Source organism: Orussus abietinus, unplaced genomic scaffold, assembly GCF_000612105.2.
Source record: "Orussus abietinus isolate OABI.00-Male unplaced genomic scaffold, Oabi_2.0 scaffold18, whole genome shotgun sequence".
NCBI lineage: Eukaryota > Metazoa > Arthropoda > Insecta > Hymenoptera > Orussidae > Orussus > Orussus abietinus.
Window position 1 is genome coordinate 583,939 of NW_019396011.1, and position 17,226 is coordinate 601,164.

General features: G+C 53.7%; 1 protein-coding gene across 1 annotated transcript in view; it reads right to left on the bottom strand.

Moving 5' to 3' along the window:
* The window catches only part of LOC105700306 (disintegrin and metalloproteinase domain-containing protein 10), a 58,296-nt gene that overhangs the window by 37,731 nt on the left and 3,339 nt on the right, over positions 1 to 17,226 (bottom strand). Inside the window, exon 3 of the mRNA XM_012426021.2 lies at positions 6,421 to 6,568. Within this exon, the coding sequence (XP_012281444.1) occupies positions 6,421 to 6,568 (148 nt within the window). The remainder of the gene's footprint in view (positions 1 to 6,420; positions 6,569 to 17,226) is intronic.

The following is a 17,226-nucleotide window of genomic DNA, read 5'->3' on the forward strand; positions in this document are numbered from 1 at the left end:
CCGCGGCGGTTCCGCTCGCAATTTTCCGCACTCGGCGCGAGTTGGCCGCCACTAGAAAAACGAAATCGCACCCTCTAATCCCCGCCAAGTGACAAATGCCCCGCCGCCGAGGTGCTCCCTAAAGATTTTTCACGAGCCATCCTGGACTGACCAAGAGACGCGGAAAAGGAAAAAAATCTCCCCCCTCGATTTTATTTTCCTCCGGATTAAATCGACCGGATCGCGCGATACCAATTTCCGAGGTTCTCTCGAAAAGGCCCGATATCTCGTATCGTCGCGAAGGGAGAGGATTTTTCCGGAAAAATTGATTATAATCGACCGGATTCGACGGGACCCACCTCTGGAAATGAACTAAATGCCGAGGAGCGTTATCGTACGGGTTTTCCCACGTTTCGCGATAAGTGATCGCTCTTGGGAAACTCGAATTTGAGTTGAAGGGATTTAGGGGAACTTCGAAAGTAGGGGCGAAACTGAGGAAATCGAGTTTCCCGGGCCTTTTGCCGCGCGGTTTCGGAAGAGACCTATCCTCATTATCACTTTCTATCGGTTCAGGCCAGACCGTTAAGAGAGAGAATTTCGGAAAATGTCGCACGTCAGGGTGACATGAGGAAAATCGCGAATTTCTCAGGCGAATCGAAGTTTCGCGAGAGAGAGAGAGAGCGGAATTTTAATTATCGTACCCGCCAGTCTGGACCACCGGATCTCGTCGGCTCGATTTTTCCGTAGCGTTCCCGATGGTCCCAAAGGAAAATCCCGAGATTTCCCGGCCAGGCAGTGACCCAATTAAACAACATATTTCTATTAAGCGGAAGCACGCACGTGCGGCCCGCCGAAGAGGATTGAACCGGCGCGTTTTAATTTCCCTTTAATTTCGGGACCGGGGCGAAATTGGAGCCATTCCGCTCATAATTACGGACTTCTAAATTGTGCATTAAACGTTAATTGCCAGGAAATTATTATAAAGCCCGAGCCGAGCAATGATTGCCGGTGGACCAGCGGCAGCATCCGCGTATTCGCGAGAGGCGGGGTTTAATCGTTGACATACAAATCGGCGTGGAATTTTATCCAGGGAAAATCGGAAAAGCGAGGAGAGAGAGAGAGAAAAAAAAAATTGAGCACCCTTCCGGGGCTAATTTCGGGGAGTCTCGCGAGAACTTCTCGACCGCGCTTTTTCGTAAAGGGAAGGATTTCATCGATCTCGATGGCGCAACTCTTTGGGGAAATCTTGGCGTGCCCTGGCGTAAAGAGTTAAGGGCCATCGAGGCTTAATGGCACTTTCCGGAATCTCTCTCTCTCTCTCTCCGGCTTTACGGAGTTAAGCAAGTGCTGATCCACTTAAACGGATCGATCCTCGCCGAGGAGTTCCCACGGGAGGATCATTCACTACGCCCGCGGGAGAAAGATCCTTGAAGAAGGGAAAATCGCTCCCGGAATTCCCCCGATTTTTTTTTTAACAATTTAAAGAACTCGGCCCGCGGAAATTAAAAATCCTAGATTTATTAATTCGATGTCAAGGGACGCGTGGAATTCTCGAGGTCGAATTTCACCGGTTCGTCTTCCTGTGTGGGAAGGTCCTGGAAGTAAGGTCCGGGAACAAGACGGCGCCTCCCCTTCCGGACGTCCCGACAACGGGATCGGTCGGTAAGTCAACGACATCGTGTCCTCGACAAGGACCGATCCGTTTCCAGGAGGGCGGACGTAAGGAGTCCTCGAGGGGACTCGAGTCGACCATTAAAGCGGCGAGGACGAGCCCCCCTCTCGTCTTTCGTCCTGCGGCCAGGACGAGGGGGAGTCGCGGGACGTAAAGTGCCAGGACGCGTTTTCGCCGTTTTACGAGCACCTTCGCCACGTCCTATCCCTCGAGAGGGAACCAACGAGCGCGATCAAAGTCGACCGAGTCGCGACTCGAAGGATCTTCCCCTCCGCCGATGAACGGGGACGAGAAATTCGACCCGAGTGCCCTTATTAACGGGGGAATAGTCTACTCTTACAAGGGTGTCCTGCCCAGAGGGGGACGTTACCCCTGAGTACGCGCACCCAGGTGAAAAAGACGCGACCGAGTTGGCCCGGCGACGCGATAAGGCGGTCCAAGATAAATGGCGAAGGAGCGTAGTGCCAAAACCGAGAACAAGTGTCTCCAAACGTGGCGTTGAAACGCCAGGACTATATTCATCGATTTCGTCCCAGGACCTCACCATCCCTTATCAAGCCTGAAAATAAATTCGGTACCTCTTCCTCGAGACTTAACAATAAGTACCCGTAAAAAATCCCGTCGATCTTGAAAATGTTTAAAAAGGGATATAAGAGATCAATCATCCCTCGAATGACGAATCAATGAATTCCGATATCTCGGACGGTAATCGATGATACCAAATTTATACCTATCGCCATCGCATGGCCGAGCCCTTTTTTATCGGGAGTTCGCTTAACGGGGCTAGGGCGTTACCCTGGGTGCACCTGCGGTGGAAACGGCGCGGCTCGTCCGCTCGGCCACGCGATAAAGCGGACCGGGGGTGTTCGGAGATGAATGGCGAGGAGTGCCGAGAGAGCCAAGGGGTAGAGGAAGTGTCTCTCGGTTCGGCGTTATCACGCGACGGGAAAATACGAGCCGGGGGTGACTCACCCCCCGCGAGGGGGGGGGGGGCGCGGAAAAGATTCTTGACCTTTTGTCGATTCCGGGGCTCGGTGTACATACATCCCCCCATAGTCTCGGATGATGGATCGTCCTCCTACCCCCCGTACTTCGATGCACTCGGAATTTGATCGAGTTAAATGTACCCGTCCCCCCTCGTGCCCCCTCAATACGCTCCCCGACACTTCTCGGATAATACATATCGCAGCGCGATGCGACCTCTCTCCGACTCTTTTCTCCTCCAGGAAAATTGCCTCGGGGAAAAATTCCGAAGCTTTCCCCTTAGGGGGCCAAATTAGGGAAAAATTCAGAGGCTCGATATCTTACGCTAGGGACCCCGGAAAATATTAAAATCTTACTTTCGGGAGACAGATTTCGGACAAAGTCCCGAAACTTGACTGGGCGAAAGTCTCTGAGAAATTTCGATGCTTCCCTATCCAGTCTCGGGTACAACGAAAGATATCCAACCTCAAAATTCGGGGGATAAAATTCAAGGTTCCTCCGTCGATGCTTAAATTCCTGATAGAACATTTGATAATAGCTTTTTCAAGGGCCGAGTTCAACGAGGTCCGGTGGGTTCGGGGCTTTTTGAAAAATTAAACCGTTGGGTGACAAAAGAGGGATCGGGCGCGCGACCACCCCCGGGGGCGAGGGGGACGGGGGAGGTTTACCGAGCTCCCGGGCCTTTGCGGCGGGGCCGTTAAATAATAGAACAGCGGCTCGCCGAAATGGGCCGAAATGAAATTGCACCACGATTCGATAAACATGAGACTTTCGTGAAAAAGCACCCCCCCGGAGCCCCCCGCTCGGGGAGGGGGGGTCGGGCTGAATCGAACATTTTACCGGCAATATCGCGAACCGACCTCGTGTCCAAATCTATGACCGTTTCAACCCTTTCCAGAGGCGAGACAAGGGATAGTTGACTCGCACCCCTCTCGATATATCGTGAAAGAAAAGAAAGAAATTCCCCCAAAAAAGATTCCCATCGCAACGGTAGGAATTTGGAAAAGGTCCGTGTCACTCGCTATCGAAATTCCGGGCCACCGAGGCGCGTCCTTTTTCATCACCGGAAATTGGTCGAAAGGCGTCGTCGTCCTTTTCCCCCCTCATTTCTTACGTCATTCGGGATAGGTCGGCCGGGGAGGAAATAGTCGAGAAGAAGCGACAGGAAATAAGACAGATAGGTAAAGGGGTAGCCCCCCCATGGAACACCGTCGAGGAACACGGGGAAGAGGGGCCGCGCGGGGCGAAGGAGAGGTGCTGCTTTACATTTTATTGCTTGCCGTGGATTCCCCCGATTTACATAAAGAGACAGACGACGCACGTATACGCGAACCAGGGCGGACGGCCCGACGAAAAAGAATCCCCCTCCCCCGAGCACATTTGTCGGGGGGGGTTTGCGTACCCCTGTGAACTCGCAAATTCGCAAATCTCCGAATTTGCGAGAGCACCGGCGACCCCCGGAGAAGAAGCCGAGTTCTCTCGCTGGATTTCCGGTTCGTCTCCCGATAAGATATTCCCGGAGAATTTTTTCATCCCGATTTATCTCGAGTCGAAAAAAAGAGGAAGCACTTCGAGGGGGTAAATATCAAAAAATATCACGAGGGAGTGATACGATAACGAGTCGGCGATCCGATCGGCGACGACCCTCGCAAGCCTCGTCCTCGAAGGGAACGACCTGGAAGAGGACCCCGAAGAGCGTACCGGAAACGCGGGCGTCGGCGATATCGACCCCCCGCGAGTACTTTATCGCGCCCCCCGTTCCGGGGGATGAGGAAAAAAGGGGAGGGGGCAAAATCGATATACATAAAAATGGAAATGTCCCCGGGCCCACATTGTCGCGCGAGTTCCGCCGCGGCGCGTTTCGATTCCATTGAATTTCGAATTCGATTACGGATTCCTGGTCGCACCCCTTGCGAGGGAGAAGGAGGAGGAGGAGGATATCCCGAGGGAAGCCGTCGGCCGGGAGCCAATATGTGCCGGGACTTTAACGGACGCGCATAAGGAGGCAAAGGGTTGGCCGAGTGGCCGTTCGCGTATATACGTGCAACCCCAGACCCCCAGGAAATATCCGTTTTACGAGGCCGAATACAACCCCTGAACGGCGCCCCTACGGTAAAGGGTAACCGGAAACGGCCACGCGAGAGCCAATATCGAAGGTTGACTTTCGTCCTCGCGGTGGACCCTGAAGAGGTCCTCTTCGTGGTCGCCGCCGAGAGGGCGTTTGGAGTTTTGATGACTGGAAACGGGGGAGGAAATCTCCGCACTTGTTGGCGGGGTTACGGAGAAGGAGAGGGTCATCGAGGACCTCTTCGTGGCCGTCGCTCAGAGGGAGCTCCGAAAATGTCGCTGGGAATGTTTATCATTCGATATACCAGTATCTACGAAAGTGATGCAGGGAATTTTTTTTTTCCGTCGTTTAGAGGAATCTTCAAAAGCGGCACCGGGGGGTGTACGAAATAAGGGATGGTTCGCATCCATTCACGGAGACGTCGGGGATACTCGTCGAGGATCGATCGTCGAGGCCGTTCGACGAGTCGGATTTTTCGAGGGTCCCCCCCAACCTGGCCCCCCTCTCTCGGGGTTGGAGAATCTCTCTCCGGAAGAAAAATATTATCCTACGCGCCTTCCCAAAGGGGTGGGGGAGCCCGGACGTTCGCAGCCTCCCGGAAAGATGGAGCGCCCGTGGGATGGTATCCATCTCGCTTCCTGTTTTCCCGGCGCGTCTATACCTCCTCCACTTCGGGCTAATGGATGGGCTGGCGCAAATTGGCGCCCAAAGTTATTTTTAACGGAGCGCCCGTCAAACGTCAGCCGGGGGTGGGTTACCCGGGGAACTCCACCCTCTCGGCCCGAAGGCGTCTCCATTAAGGATCTCCCCGAGAGGACCTTTCTCCAGGCTACTTCCAACGATTCCTCGAGTCCGGACCGACCCGCCGGAGAAACGAATTAAATATTAAAAGCAATATTTCTAATAGACCTCAACTCTCTCCCTCCCATGACCACCCCGAATAAGCACAGAGAGATATTAAAAATAAATACACCCCTCCCTCAATTTTTTACTCCGCGTAAATCGAGGGATGGCTTGTACGTCAAAATCGAGAAGAACCGAAAAAGGTACTCGGCCCATTTTTCTTAAAACCATTTTAATGGCGATCAACGATATATCATCGTGTCACAAGTGCTAACGAATTCATCCGGCACCGAAAAGGTGAAGGCAAGTCGTATCGCCAATCCAGGTGGAGGCGCCGCCGTTAAAGTCACCCTAGGGCGCTTCCCCCGGGATTTTCAAGGCAAACACGGGGTCCGGTAATACCCGACCCACCCCGAGAGAAGGGATTTCGATTACGTCCGATTCCGCGCGCGGTTCCGCGGCGTAAAGCTCGCCTCCGGGCTTAGCCCTCGTGATGCAACGGGCGGGCCGCAACGTTATTGCAACTCCGGGCGCGGAAACGCGGCCGGACGGGCACGTATCGCGAGCCAAGGAACCCAATTATCCCGAAGGGGGATCCTCCGGATGCGATTCGCGGCCGATAGCGGCCTAGCACCGCCGAATCGCGTCGGATAACCCGCACTCCCTGGGGGGCGATCGATCCGCGAAGGAAGACCGGCACGTTCCCCCAATTTTCCGCCTTAAGGTGATGCGAAAGTGCTCGAGTAGATCTCGATCATGAAACTTTATGTGTATTACGGATAAGGTTAAAAAATAATGCCGGATCCTCGCGTATCCTTCGCCCCATTCAAAGTATCATTAAGAAATTATTTCCTTTAAAAGGAGCGCCTCTGACCTGTCGAGCGCCCTCAGGCGAAAGATAAGCGGCTGGTCCTTGGCAGCATCCGAGGCGTCGCGACGCACCCTCTCGCAGTGGCGTCGCAGCGTCGTCGTCTCGTACCAGGCAGCGCCGTAATGTCGAATGTAGGTGTCCTGCGTGATCCCTGAAACGGTAGGAAGAGAAAATTCCCCTAAGAATGAATCACGGATAAAGGTGAAAAGTTAAGGAAAAGAGGGAACACGGAATTCGGAATAAAATGTCGAACGGTCAGAGGGGAGGGTGTTTCATCCCTCGGGATGAACGGCAGGATAATGGGACGGGATTGGACACATCGGGGTGGACCGCGGCCTAAGTTGTTCGTTCCAAAGAGGATTAGGTCCTGTTTACAGTGCCGAGGTACACGGGGCGATATCGCGGGGTTGGGTCGCGGGTTTACACCCCGGGCCTGCCAATTTTGCCGGCCATTCGCCATTTGGCCCTTTCCCAGAGCGATCGCTTCGATCGGGCCCCCCTTTTCTCCCCCGGGAACCGGGAACGGCCAATCCCGGCCAATCCCGGCCAATCCAGAAACTCCTGGCGACTTTTCAATACGCCGAATTTTCCCCAGATTTGGCGCCCGTCCTGGCGACTTACCACCCCCACTTATCGTCCATTCATCCCGAAACTCTCGTCTCCTTATCATATAAAATAAAAAAAAAAATATTCATCCCACTGCCAAATCGAACACGTATAATCGAATATATACCATACGTGTGTATATATTTATTTCGGGCAATTAATCTGTTTTTTACAGGTTATCGATATGTACAGATATGTAATTATCCATCTGGATGATTAGAAGAATTGCAAATACCGGATCTCGACGTTTCGTCCTCGGCTTCTATTCCGCGGATAAATATCTACGTTTATATCCGCGGATATCCCGGATGATCGGGAACCGATCGTCGGCACGGGGGCGAGGAATCCCGCAGGTAAATTAGGGAGCGGAAGGAAGAACAAGAGGGCTTCGGCGAAAGTTCCCGTGATGGATGAGAAACGTCTCCGGGATCATCGTAAAGCCCTATCTCGGGAGGCGTCGCGGCGCCTCCTGAGGGTGGCGTGCATCCTAATATTCCAGACGTGGCGAGAGCGGAATAGCAAAAGCCAGGAGAGGAAGAGGGGGATGACGCGTGTCCGACGGGGAGGTTACACCTGGCCACGTTGGGGCTCGTAAATTTGCGGCCGCCCCGGGCGAGTTTTCCCGCCCGGGGAAAAATCTCCCGGATTACAGGATAATTCACTGGATGGAGTATTCCTGACCGGCGGGATGGCCGCGCGTGTCAACCGCGTCTCCGTAACTCGTCGTTAACCGTGGCGCCTCCATTAAACGGACTTAACCCCTTAAATTGTAAATTATTGGCCTTTAAATTGTAAACCACCCGTAGTTAAATGAAAAAAAAAATATGTATATATAATTCAGCGATTAAATATTAAATTATCGTACTCGAAATTAAATTACATTTTCCGGATTAAACGAATGTAGCGAGGTCAAGATGCGACTTAATGTCAAATTTCCAGGGTCAATCTCAGGCATTGAAAAATTGGGATTTAATTACCAGAGATACTAGATCACGGTATAATGCGAGGCCCAAGGAAATTCCGCGGCGCCCCTTCTACCCGCCGGCCAGGGTGGCCACCCTTGCGAATTAAATCCTTCCTCGAGGCATCTCCGTCGCGCATCCCCGATAACACCAGGGGCGTCAGCTGTTACGACGGGGTGCGATCGACGAGGCGTTTCAATTATTCGCGGAGGGCGTGCATGTTTCGTGCCGGCTCGACGGTCTCGATATCACCCCTCCGGGAAATAATTATAAAAAAAGATCGAGGGAGAACAAAGGGAGGGAAAAAAAAATTACCCGGGGGGTTTTCTTCTCCTCGGAGGGAGTGGGTGAATCGTTGGCTCAATTAGGGAACACCCAAATGAACGAGGGGTGGGTCTCACCCCCTCGAGACGTCGAGGGCTCGTGGCGTCGGTTAAACCATCGCCGACCTACATGCTCATTGCACGGGGAGATGGGCAGCGTTAATTACTTCTGTTATTCAGTTAGAGTTTCGATTGCAAATTGCACCCGTCACTTGTTACCCCGGCCTCCCGCTAATTGCGATCGCGAGGGTGATCTCGCAATTAGGACCGACCGAATCGCCGCGCCGGGTCCGCGTCGCTCCACGGACCGCCGGAGATGCTGCGGAGGAAAAAAAGCCCCTAGGAAAAATTCCAGATGAAATTAATTCAAAGAGACGTTTCGCTCCCGATGCCACGTGGGATGATCATTTGGAAATGTCAGTGAGGTCGTCAAGCTCTTCGAAGCGGTCTATTCCTTTGACGTCAATTTCTAGGCTTCGGTACGTGCACTTCTACACAGAGACGTGCACATCACGACGTTCCAAAACGCGTAAATCTTTTTATATCAATGCGTGGGTGGTATCGGATCCAAAATGTGAATTCGTTGATTTTTATACGGTTCGTCCCTCCCGCGTGATTAACAGTAAACCCATCTCCGCCCACTCGTCAAACGTCAGATCGCCGATCCCACGTTCTTGCGACGTTAACGGCACACCCGGACGTGACCGGCCACGGCGATCAGTTTTTCCCTTGAGAACCTCGGAGAAATCGACGACATCGTTGTGTCACCTTTCGCCGGTAAATCTCGTCTCAGTAAGTGGGACAAGTCCGCGAAAATCGCGGTCGACGTAACGCTCCAATTTTTCCGCCATTTTTTATCTCACACGCATACTACAGACTTGCGATACTATCCGGGGAAAAATGGCACGATTTTCGGCGTAGGGATTAAATGAACGTCGAGAGGATTTTCCACGTCGGCCGATTTTCTTATTCCGCCCACCGAGGACCAGGACGACGACGTCCGAAAACCGCGGCGGAAGCGTCGTCGATCGGCCGGATCGTTAACTTCGGGAAATTAGTGCCGGCTTGGTAATTCGCTGCAATTAGGCGATGGAGGGAGAGAGAGAGGAGAGAGACAGAGCGAGGACGAAAGCGACGGGCCCCGGGTGTCCGACCGGGCGCGTTTCCCGCCCGGAATGCCATCCGGGCGACAAAACGACGCGATTCGCGCCCGGGGCGACTCATTAATCCCGAATATTCGAACGGGGAACGACCACCCCCCGCGAATCGCCCGGGCGATCCATTCTTCCGGGCGGAATTCTCGGGGAAATTCCGCCCCCCCTCCCGGAATTCTGGCCGAAATTCTGGCATCGATAAACGACCCCCCGCGAGAGAGCCGATCGGTCGCTATCAACCGGCGAATGTTTATCTACCCGGGGCTATGAAAGCGGCCGCAAACACCCCCGTTGACCGGAGGACGACTTATTCATCCCCATCGGGGATGACGGGGTAAGCATGCTGGGGGCAAGCGCCGCTGGACCAGGGGAGAATAAATAAGAGAAAAGACGAGGAAAAGAAAAAATCAAAGAGATATCGAACACGGGGCGCAGGCAAAATTGGATTTTTACCGTGGTCGGGGATTTCTTAAACCGGCGATCCGTCATAAGGTCGGGACCGAGATACGCAATTTAATCAGCCCGAGTGATTGCAGCGCGGATAATGACGCGAAAGGTCGACGAGTAAAAGGGAAATGAAATGGAAGAAGGGAAAGAGAAAGGAGAAATTTCGATCTACGATCTACAAGTGAAACGTCGCTGCGCGAAACTTAGTCCTCGCCGTTGGAACGAGAAAAAAAAAATACTAATAGGAGAAAGAGCGAAGAGAAGAATATATAAAAAATATAATTAAAAAATCGGAGAGCACCCATCGACCGACCGCGGGGAAAACGTACGGTGACGACCGCGCTTATCATTCCGCATGCCGTTCCGAGTTATAGCTGCGGGCGTTGGGCGATCGTAGAAACGCGGGCCGTTAAAAAACCCGCGGAAAAGCATTTAAGTCAACTGGCAAACCGAGCCAACGCAACGCACCTCTCCGTGCACCTCTCTGTACATACGCGCGCAATAACGCCGTACGGAACGGCTCGCCGCATAAATTCGCGAAACGAGTGAATCGTTTGATTTCACAAGAGTGGCTGCGGGGAAAACCGTGCACGGGCGGAGGTTCGAGGGGTGGGGTGGTCATTTTGTAATTATTCGGGGCTTAAAACAGGATTATCGAACGCCATTGGGCAATCGGCGGGCCGCGAGCGTACTTATCGGTTCCGAGCCGGCTGCGGATGACGCGTCGTTGCAAATCCCTGGGATTGAATATCTCCCTTTGAGTGTCCTCCTTCTCCCTCTTTCTCCCACCGCGAGATTAATAATCCGTCCCGCGTATTCCGGAAAACTTGGGGGGGGGGGGATAAAATGATAGGAAAAATAGGAAGAGAGGGGAACGCTCGTTAAACGCCCGACAGTCCCGAACGGACGGCCGAGTCGAACATTTATCGCAGCTTTTATCGTTAATTTTTTAACACCCCCGATCCGCCAATTTATACACCCCCCTTCGCCCCTCCGTCGTTTCCCCTTCCCTCCCTCTCGATATCGCTCGTTCCACGCGCCGAGGTAAATTATTAAAATCCAAATGGACCGTATTATGCATGTCCCGCGCGATCCGAGTCGCCGGCTCGTCGGGAATTAACGGCGCCGTTTCACCGATAACGACCCGCAAGAAAAAAAAAAAAAAAAAAAAAACCGGGATCGAGGCTTAGCCCGGGGACTGCGTTCGGTAATTATTCCCTTTAAGAGGTCGGAAATGGGAACCCTCCCGCTTTTTACCTCGTCCCGAGGATTCCCTCTCAGGTTATCGTCGAGATTTCGGGAGAAGGGGATATCCCGCGAATTCCCGCAAGCCTCCTCGCGACATCTCTCTCTATCTCTCGATATTTCTCCCTCTAGCTCCTCGTCCCGCCCCGAAGACGTCTTTTCCAATTCCGCCGATAAACGGGCAAGTAATTTCCGCGGCCTGATAACGCCTCCTAGCGCCCCGATATCCCCCTCCGAAGTCAAAAGATGGGAACGTCCGTTCTCGCGGTTCGACGTTCGCCCTCGATTTTGAATCGGAATTGGAGAGAAAAAAAAAAAATAATAAAACTGCCTTATTTTTCTCGGGGTAGATAACTCGCGTTATCTCCGAGTCTCGTCGAGATACGTCTCCGGGGCGAAAAGATGACAAGTTCACGTTCTGGTCGCAGCATTAAAAAAAAAATAAAGAGAAAAAAAACTATCAAATTATCTATATACTATATATTAATACGAGGAATCCGAGGATTTCCTGGTCCAAAATGGGACTCCGGACCGGGATCCATTTGCCGTGGGTAACTCGATACACCCTGACACCCCCCTGCTTCTCTCTCTACATATGTGCTTGTATATGTACTCACCCGAGTTCTCTCTCTTTCTCCCGCTCGGTACGTACGGTCGCGTAATAGAGGTAAGGAAGCAGAGGCCGGCGGAGATATGGATTAAAAGGAGAGGAAAGACGTGAAGGAGATGAGAGAAAGAGAGAGAGGGAAGGGCGGCAGGTAAGGACGAGGACGAGGTCGCGCGAGGAAGACAATAAAATCCCTCGCACTCCGACGCCTCGGAAACGTCGTCATGGCGACGTATGGCCGCGTCGCGGCGCCTTGTAACCCCGCGTCCCTCTCGGAGGGCGCACCTCTTTCCGCGGATATCTCGTATCCGCGTTACCCACGTTGCGAACTTTTGCGAAGAAAGAAAAGAGGCGAGAGGGAGAGAGAGAGAGAGCCGCGTTATCACTCCCGGACGGGCCTGAGAGGAACGACGCGAGATTGCTCGCGGGAGGGGGGCTGAAACTCGAGAGAGGAATCTCGAAGGTGAACCTCGATAGAAACCGAGTGAACCTCTCGAAGGAGGGACACACCTCGGAGGCGAACCCAAAGGAACGTCATCCTTCGGGGAGCCTAAAAGCTTGACCCCAGGAAAACCCTCGCTATCAAAGAGGTGGACGGCCCCCGATAGCGTCGACTCGCGAGAAGGCGAAATTGGTTAGCCAAAGCGAATCCCGAGATTCGCCTCTGTTAATTAGAGTAGTGCCCCCCCCACACCCCGGTCCAGGAGGGGTCTCTATCCCGGAGCTAAATCGGAGCAAACCTGCAGCTCCTGACGAGGAGGCGCTATCAGTGTAGGTGCATTCCCGTTTCCTCGGGTGTACCCTCCCCTCTGTCCCCGCACCTGTACTCCTTACACCCACGCATCTTCACCCAGAAGAATGTCCCTCGCCCCCGTCCGGAGAAAAAAAAAAAGGCCTCCCTAATTGGCGAGAAACGGAGAATCCCCGTTCCGGGGTTGCGTACGTAAAAAGAGAGTCGTGCATGCTCCGCGGGTGAAAAGCGCAATTGCGATCGCGAGTGCCCCCCTCCCCCGGGAGCCGCCGACCTTAGACCGGATATCTCGTGCCAATGACGCGAAAGGAACTTTTCCACTTAAACTTCTCACTTCCGTTTCATGAATAGATTACATCTCTGCCCCCCCGCCTCGGTCCCCTTTTCGAGTCGTGGTTCCACAACGCGCGATCCGGGGAAACGACCGTCGAAAATTCGGCCCGCCGACCGGGAAAATCTCAGTCCCCTCAGTTTTCCGGAAAATAATGCGATTCCCTCCCCGCTGTCGCCTAGAGGTGGAATTTTCCCATTACAGAGAGGGTTCGGGAGGAGAAATTAGAAAGAAAGGGAAGAGAAAAGTATTTCCGCGATGTCTCGGAGATTCTTCCCGGGAGGAAAAAAGCGCAGGAAAATCGGGGAAGAATTTATTCCGCAAAGCTTCCCGATTTCAGGGGGCGGGCGCCCGGTAAACACATCCGCTCCCGAAAACCGGAGCGAAAATAAATACCGCACCGGGTACCTGTTGCCGTGATTAGGTGCACTTAATGCATGTGCATGCGCTCGTTGTCTCGTGACCGGCTCGCCTCGAAACGTGGTCGCGTGTTCGTCAATCGGCGCGCGCTCGGGCGAGCGAGAAATTCACGTTTAGCCCGCTTCCTCGTCCTTCGTTGCCCCCAACGTACTTTCTCCCCCTTTTCCTTTTCCCGTCCCCTCAAAGAAATGTTAAAATCGGAGCATACTAAAATGCGCCAATATTTTCCGCCGTTCGATGACGCTATCATCTCGGGGCAGATTCTCTAAAATTTCGACGCAACGGGGGAAGGGCAGTGGAGTTCTCCTCGAGGCATCCGGGGGGGGTCTCGCGTCGATTCGTCTCTTTCGGGCGTTTTCAAGGGAAAGGGGAGAAAGAAGGGGTCGACAAACGACCCTCTCCCGAGGGACGCCGGGAGTCCAGGCCGACGAACGAGAAAACGAACGCGTGGGCATTGTCGGGGGCGAGAGGTGGGGCCCCCCTCGCCCCCGACAAACGGGTTTTTGCCGGGCTCACTTTATACGGCGAGGCGAATCGGCCGCGTCGGCTTCGAAAAGAAATCCCGCGGAGAGAGTTTGTCGACCCCGGTGTGTCACTCGGCTCGGGAAGGGCCGACCTGGACGCAAGGTGCGCCGATTATCAGGAATCGGAGAGGATTCCCCGAGAGAAGCGCGGCGTACCGAGAGAGCCAGGACTCGTGAATCGATTTTTTACGGTTAAGAGAAAAACCAAGAGAAAAAAAAGAAATGAGGAAAATCCGTCATCCGTCCCCGAGTCGTACTTTCGGATATACTCGTGTATAAGTCGTGACGTCACGATAATTCGCGGCAATTCGTGACGAGCCCCCCGGTGGCGGTGCCTAACGCTCCATCTAAATCCATCAGAACCGTCGACGATCACCGATAGATCGCGACCCTCCCCCCCGACGACCCGGGGACAAATCGCGACAATTCCCCCTAAATCACGACAAATCGCGATAAATCCCATCGCGCCCGTGATCCAGACCTCGGCAATTACCGTCCACCCATCGGCCGATCGGATCGAGAAACGAATCCGGAGTCTGCGCCAAGACGATCTGCGGCTGGACCGTCGCGTATTAAACGCAGCAACGAGGGGAGCCGGGGGGGGATATCATTTTCCCGCTTTCACTTTCCAGATCCAACAGTCCCGATATCAGTGACCGGGCGCAAGATAAGTGTCTACGTTCAGAAAAAAGGAAGGCGGGGGGGGAGGAGAAAAAAAGGATAAGTAAAAAAAAGAGCCCAACAAAAGGGGCGGAAAAGCGAGCGCGAGCTAAGAGCCCCGCCGCGTTTTCCCGGCGTTTTCCGGCTGACGTTTCAACTCGGCCCGGGGTTACCATCGTTTCCTTTTTTCCCCATTTCGCCTTCCCTCCCCCTCCCCCCCCCCCCCGCGGCAAACCGCACTCGCGCGGAATGCAACCGTGGGCGACAAAGGACCGCGCTGATAAAACGCGCGGCACTTTTTGAAATTTAACCCGCTTTGGCCGCGCCCTCTAAGAGGCGCCATCGTTCACGGCTCGAATCCGCTCTCTGCCCCATTTCCCCCTGCCCCCGACACCTGCGAACCACGACCCCCCGCCGAGGTGCAGATTCGGGGTCGCGGAGCGGGGCGCCGAAAACGCGGCGATTTTTTCCCCGGCGAGAAAAAAAAAAAAAAAATTATCGTGAAATAAGAGAAACCCCAAAAAGAGGAAAAAGGGAGGAAAATTCTAGCGAGCGAAGTCCACCGGGAGTTGTCACAGAGCGAGGTGAAAACGCGGGCGACGGGGTGTGAAATTCATAATCCGCGTTCGGGGGGGGGGAGGGACGGGCCACCCCCTCCCGATTGTTTCGCGGATTTTACCCCGGCCGCGGTTATGACGCGTCAAGCTGCCCGATCGGAACAGTCTCAAACACGGCCGGGCCGTAAAACGAATTACCGGCCGCCGACGCGTTTTATTTCGAGGCGTCTCGATAATCTGATTTTGATACGAAATCAATACTGGCGGGGCCGACAGAGAGAGAGGGAGGCAGAGGGAAGGAGGAGGGGCCCGATTTCGCGCGACGCGTCGGAAACAATTTATCGAGACGATTCGCGGGGTGGGTGTCTTTTTTCCCCCCCGGCGATTAAAATAATTCCCGGAGATACTCGGGAGAGGGGAATTTTTTTTTTCGGAAATGGCGCTCTCCCAGGGGGCTCGATTACGAGGAGGAATCCCGTAATGGGAGTCTCCTCCCTGATGGAGAGGGAAGGGAGACTCTTCGAAGGACCCCCTTCTTTCTCCCTAGGGAATTCATCGGCGGCTGAAATCGTCCCGGAGGTCCGCGGGAGTCTAGCAAGGGTTAAGCGTCAAGACTCCTCAATTTTGCATAGAATCCTCGGATCGATGATTCGAGGTTTATCGAGAGGAGAGAAAGGAGAAGAAAAAAATATGTGGAGTGGATTTTATCATCCCCCGGGATTCATCCTCGTCTCTCGCGAAAGGGGGCGAGATTTACGGGACCCCCTCGAAACCGCTCATCGCCGTTTAGCCGGGCCCCGCGTTTGTCAGGCGTATATTTTTTACGAGGGGATATTTGTTAATCCTGCGACGGCCCCGAATGCCCCGCCAGAGGGAAATGAATTGAAAGTCGTGGCTCGGACAAAGAGGGCCGCGGTAAATCCCAGACCCGAAATTGCGGACGCGGGAAAATTACGCGAAGCATCGACGCCACGTACACGCGTTGCGAGTACGCGCAATGGCAAGGGAGGAGGCAATGCGTTCGTAAGCCCCATGGAGATATCCCGAAATTTTTCCTTCAAATCTCTTCCCCGGTCACGTATGGACTCGGGCATTCCCGTGCCGAAACTCCGCCAATTGATTTTTCCCCGCCGCGCGGAAACGTTAAATTATCCACGAGGACACGTAGCAACGCCGATATCGAATTTCGATTATCTCCTTTCGCTCCGAAACGTCCCCCCCCCCCTTCCTTTCCCGCGGATTTATTAAATTAGAAGCCACGGGGTACAACGGCACAATAGAAGATGCCCGCGACAAATCCCCAAGAATTCCCGATACCCTTCCGCGAGATTTAAAGTACCTCCCTTATCGAGGGACGCGCGATAGCGATTAATGAGATCAATAATCGCGGTTCGATACCTCGGCCGGATAAAAAAAAAAAAAAAACTCCCCTCGCGATTATCTCGCAGGAGCCGCGAAGAAGATTTCCCGCGGAATTGCAACAAAGTGCAGCAACGTCTGCAGAGGTATAGAGGAGGTAAAGGGGGAGTACTCGTTAGCCCCCTCCTCGCGCCGATATTGCCCCCGCGAGGTGCCATTACGTATATTATTATCCCATTATTCTAATGATATTACGGTTCCGTTATTGCGGCAATTATCCCAGGGTAACGAGTAATTATTCCTCGCGGCGAGGTCTGGTCACTTTTATACCGGGAGATTCGGCGTTACTCCTCTCTTATAATCGCGGAGTTCCTCGGGAATCTTAATCCCGAGACCCGGGATATCGGTTGCAGGAGAGCGATCGGACAATGGGACACCACCTATGATGGCGATCGACGTTATCACGGGGTCCCCGTCGTTATTACGAGCGTTCTTGTCAGGGTTTAACGGCGGATCTCGCCGCTTCTCCGGTTTGGCCGAAACACAAGCGGCCCGTCGTTTCTCGTTTTACCGCCGACCATAAAGTCGGATAGGTACCCGTTGTCATGGATAGATCGGGCACGGGTATCCATACAGAGGGACGAGGGTACAGGGGGTCCCGAAATTCCCAGGGGGCAATTCTCGACCAGTGTACGTGTACATCGACAGGGCCGCCCGTAAACGTATCTCGTCACAGGAGGGAGGGGGCAGGAATCCGCGCGGCGGTCTAACAAGAAAACGTCCCGGATTTTGACGAATCGGGAGCAATTTCAACCCTTGTACGTACTAATGGCCCCCGGATCGATATACGCGACCGTCCCCGT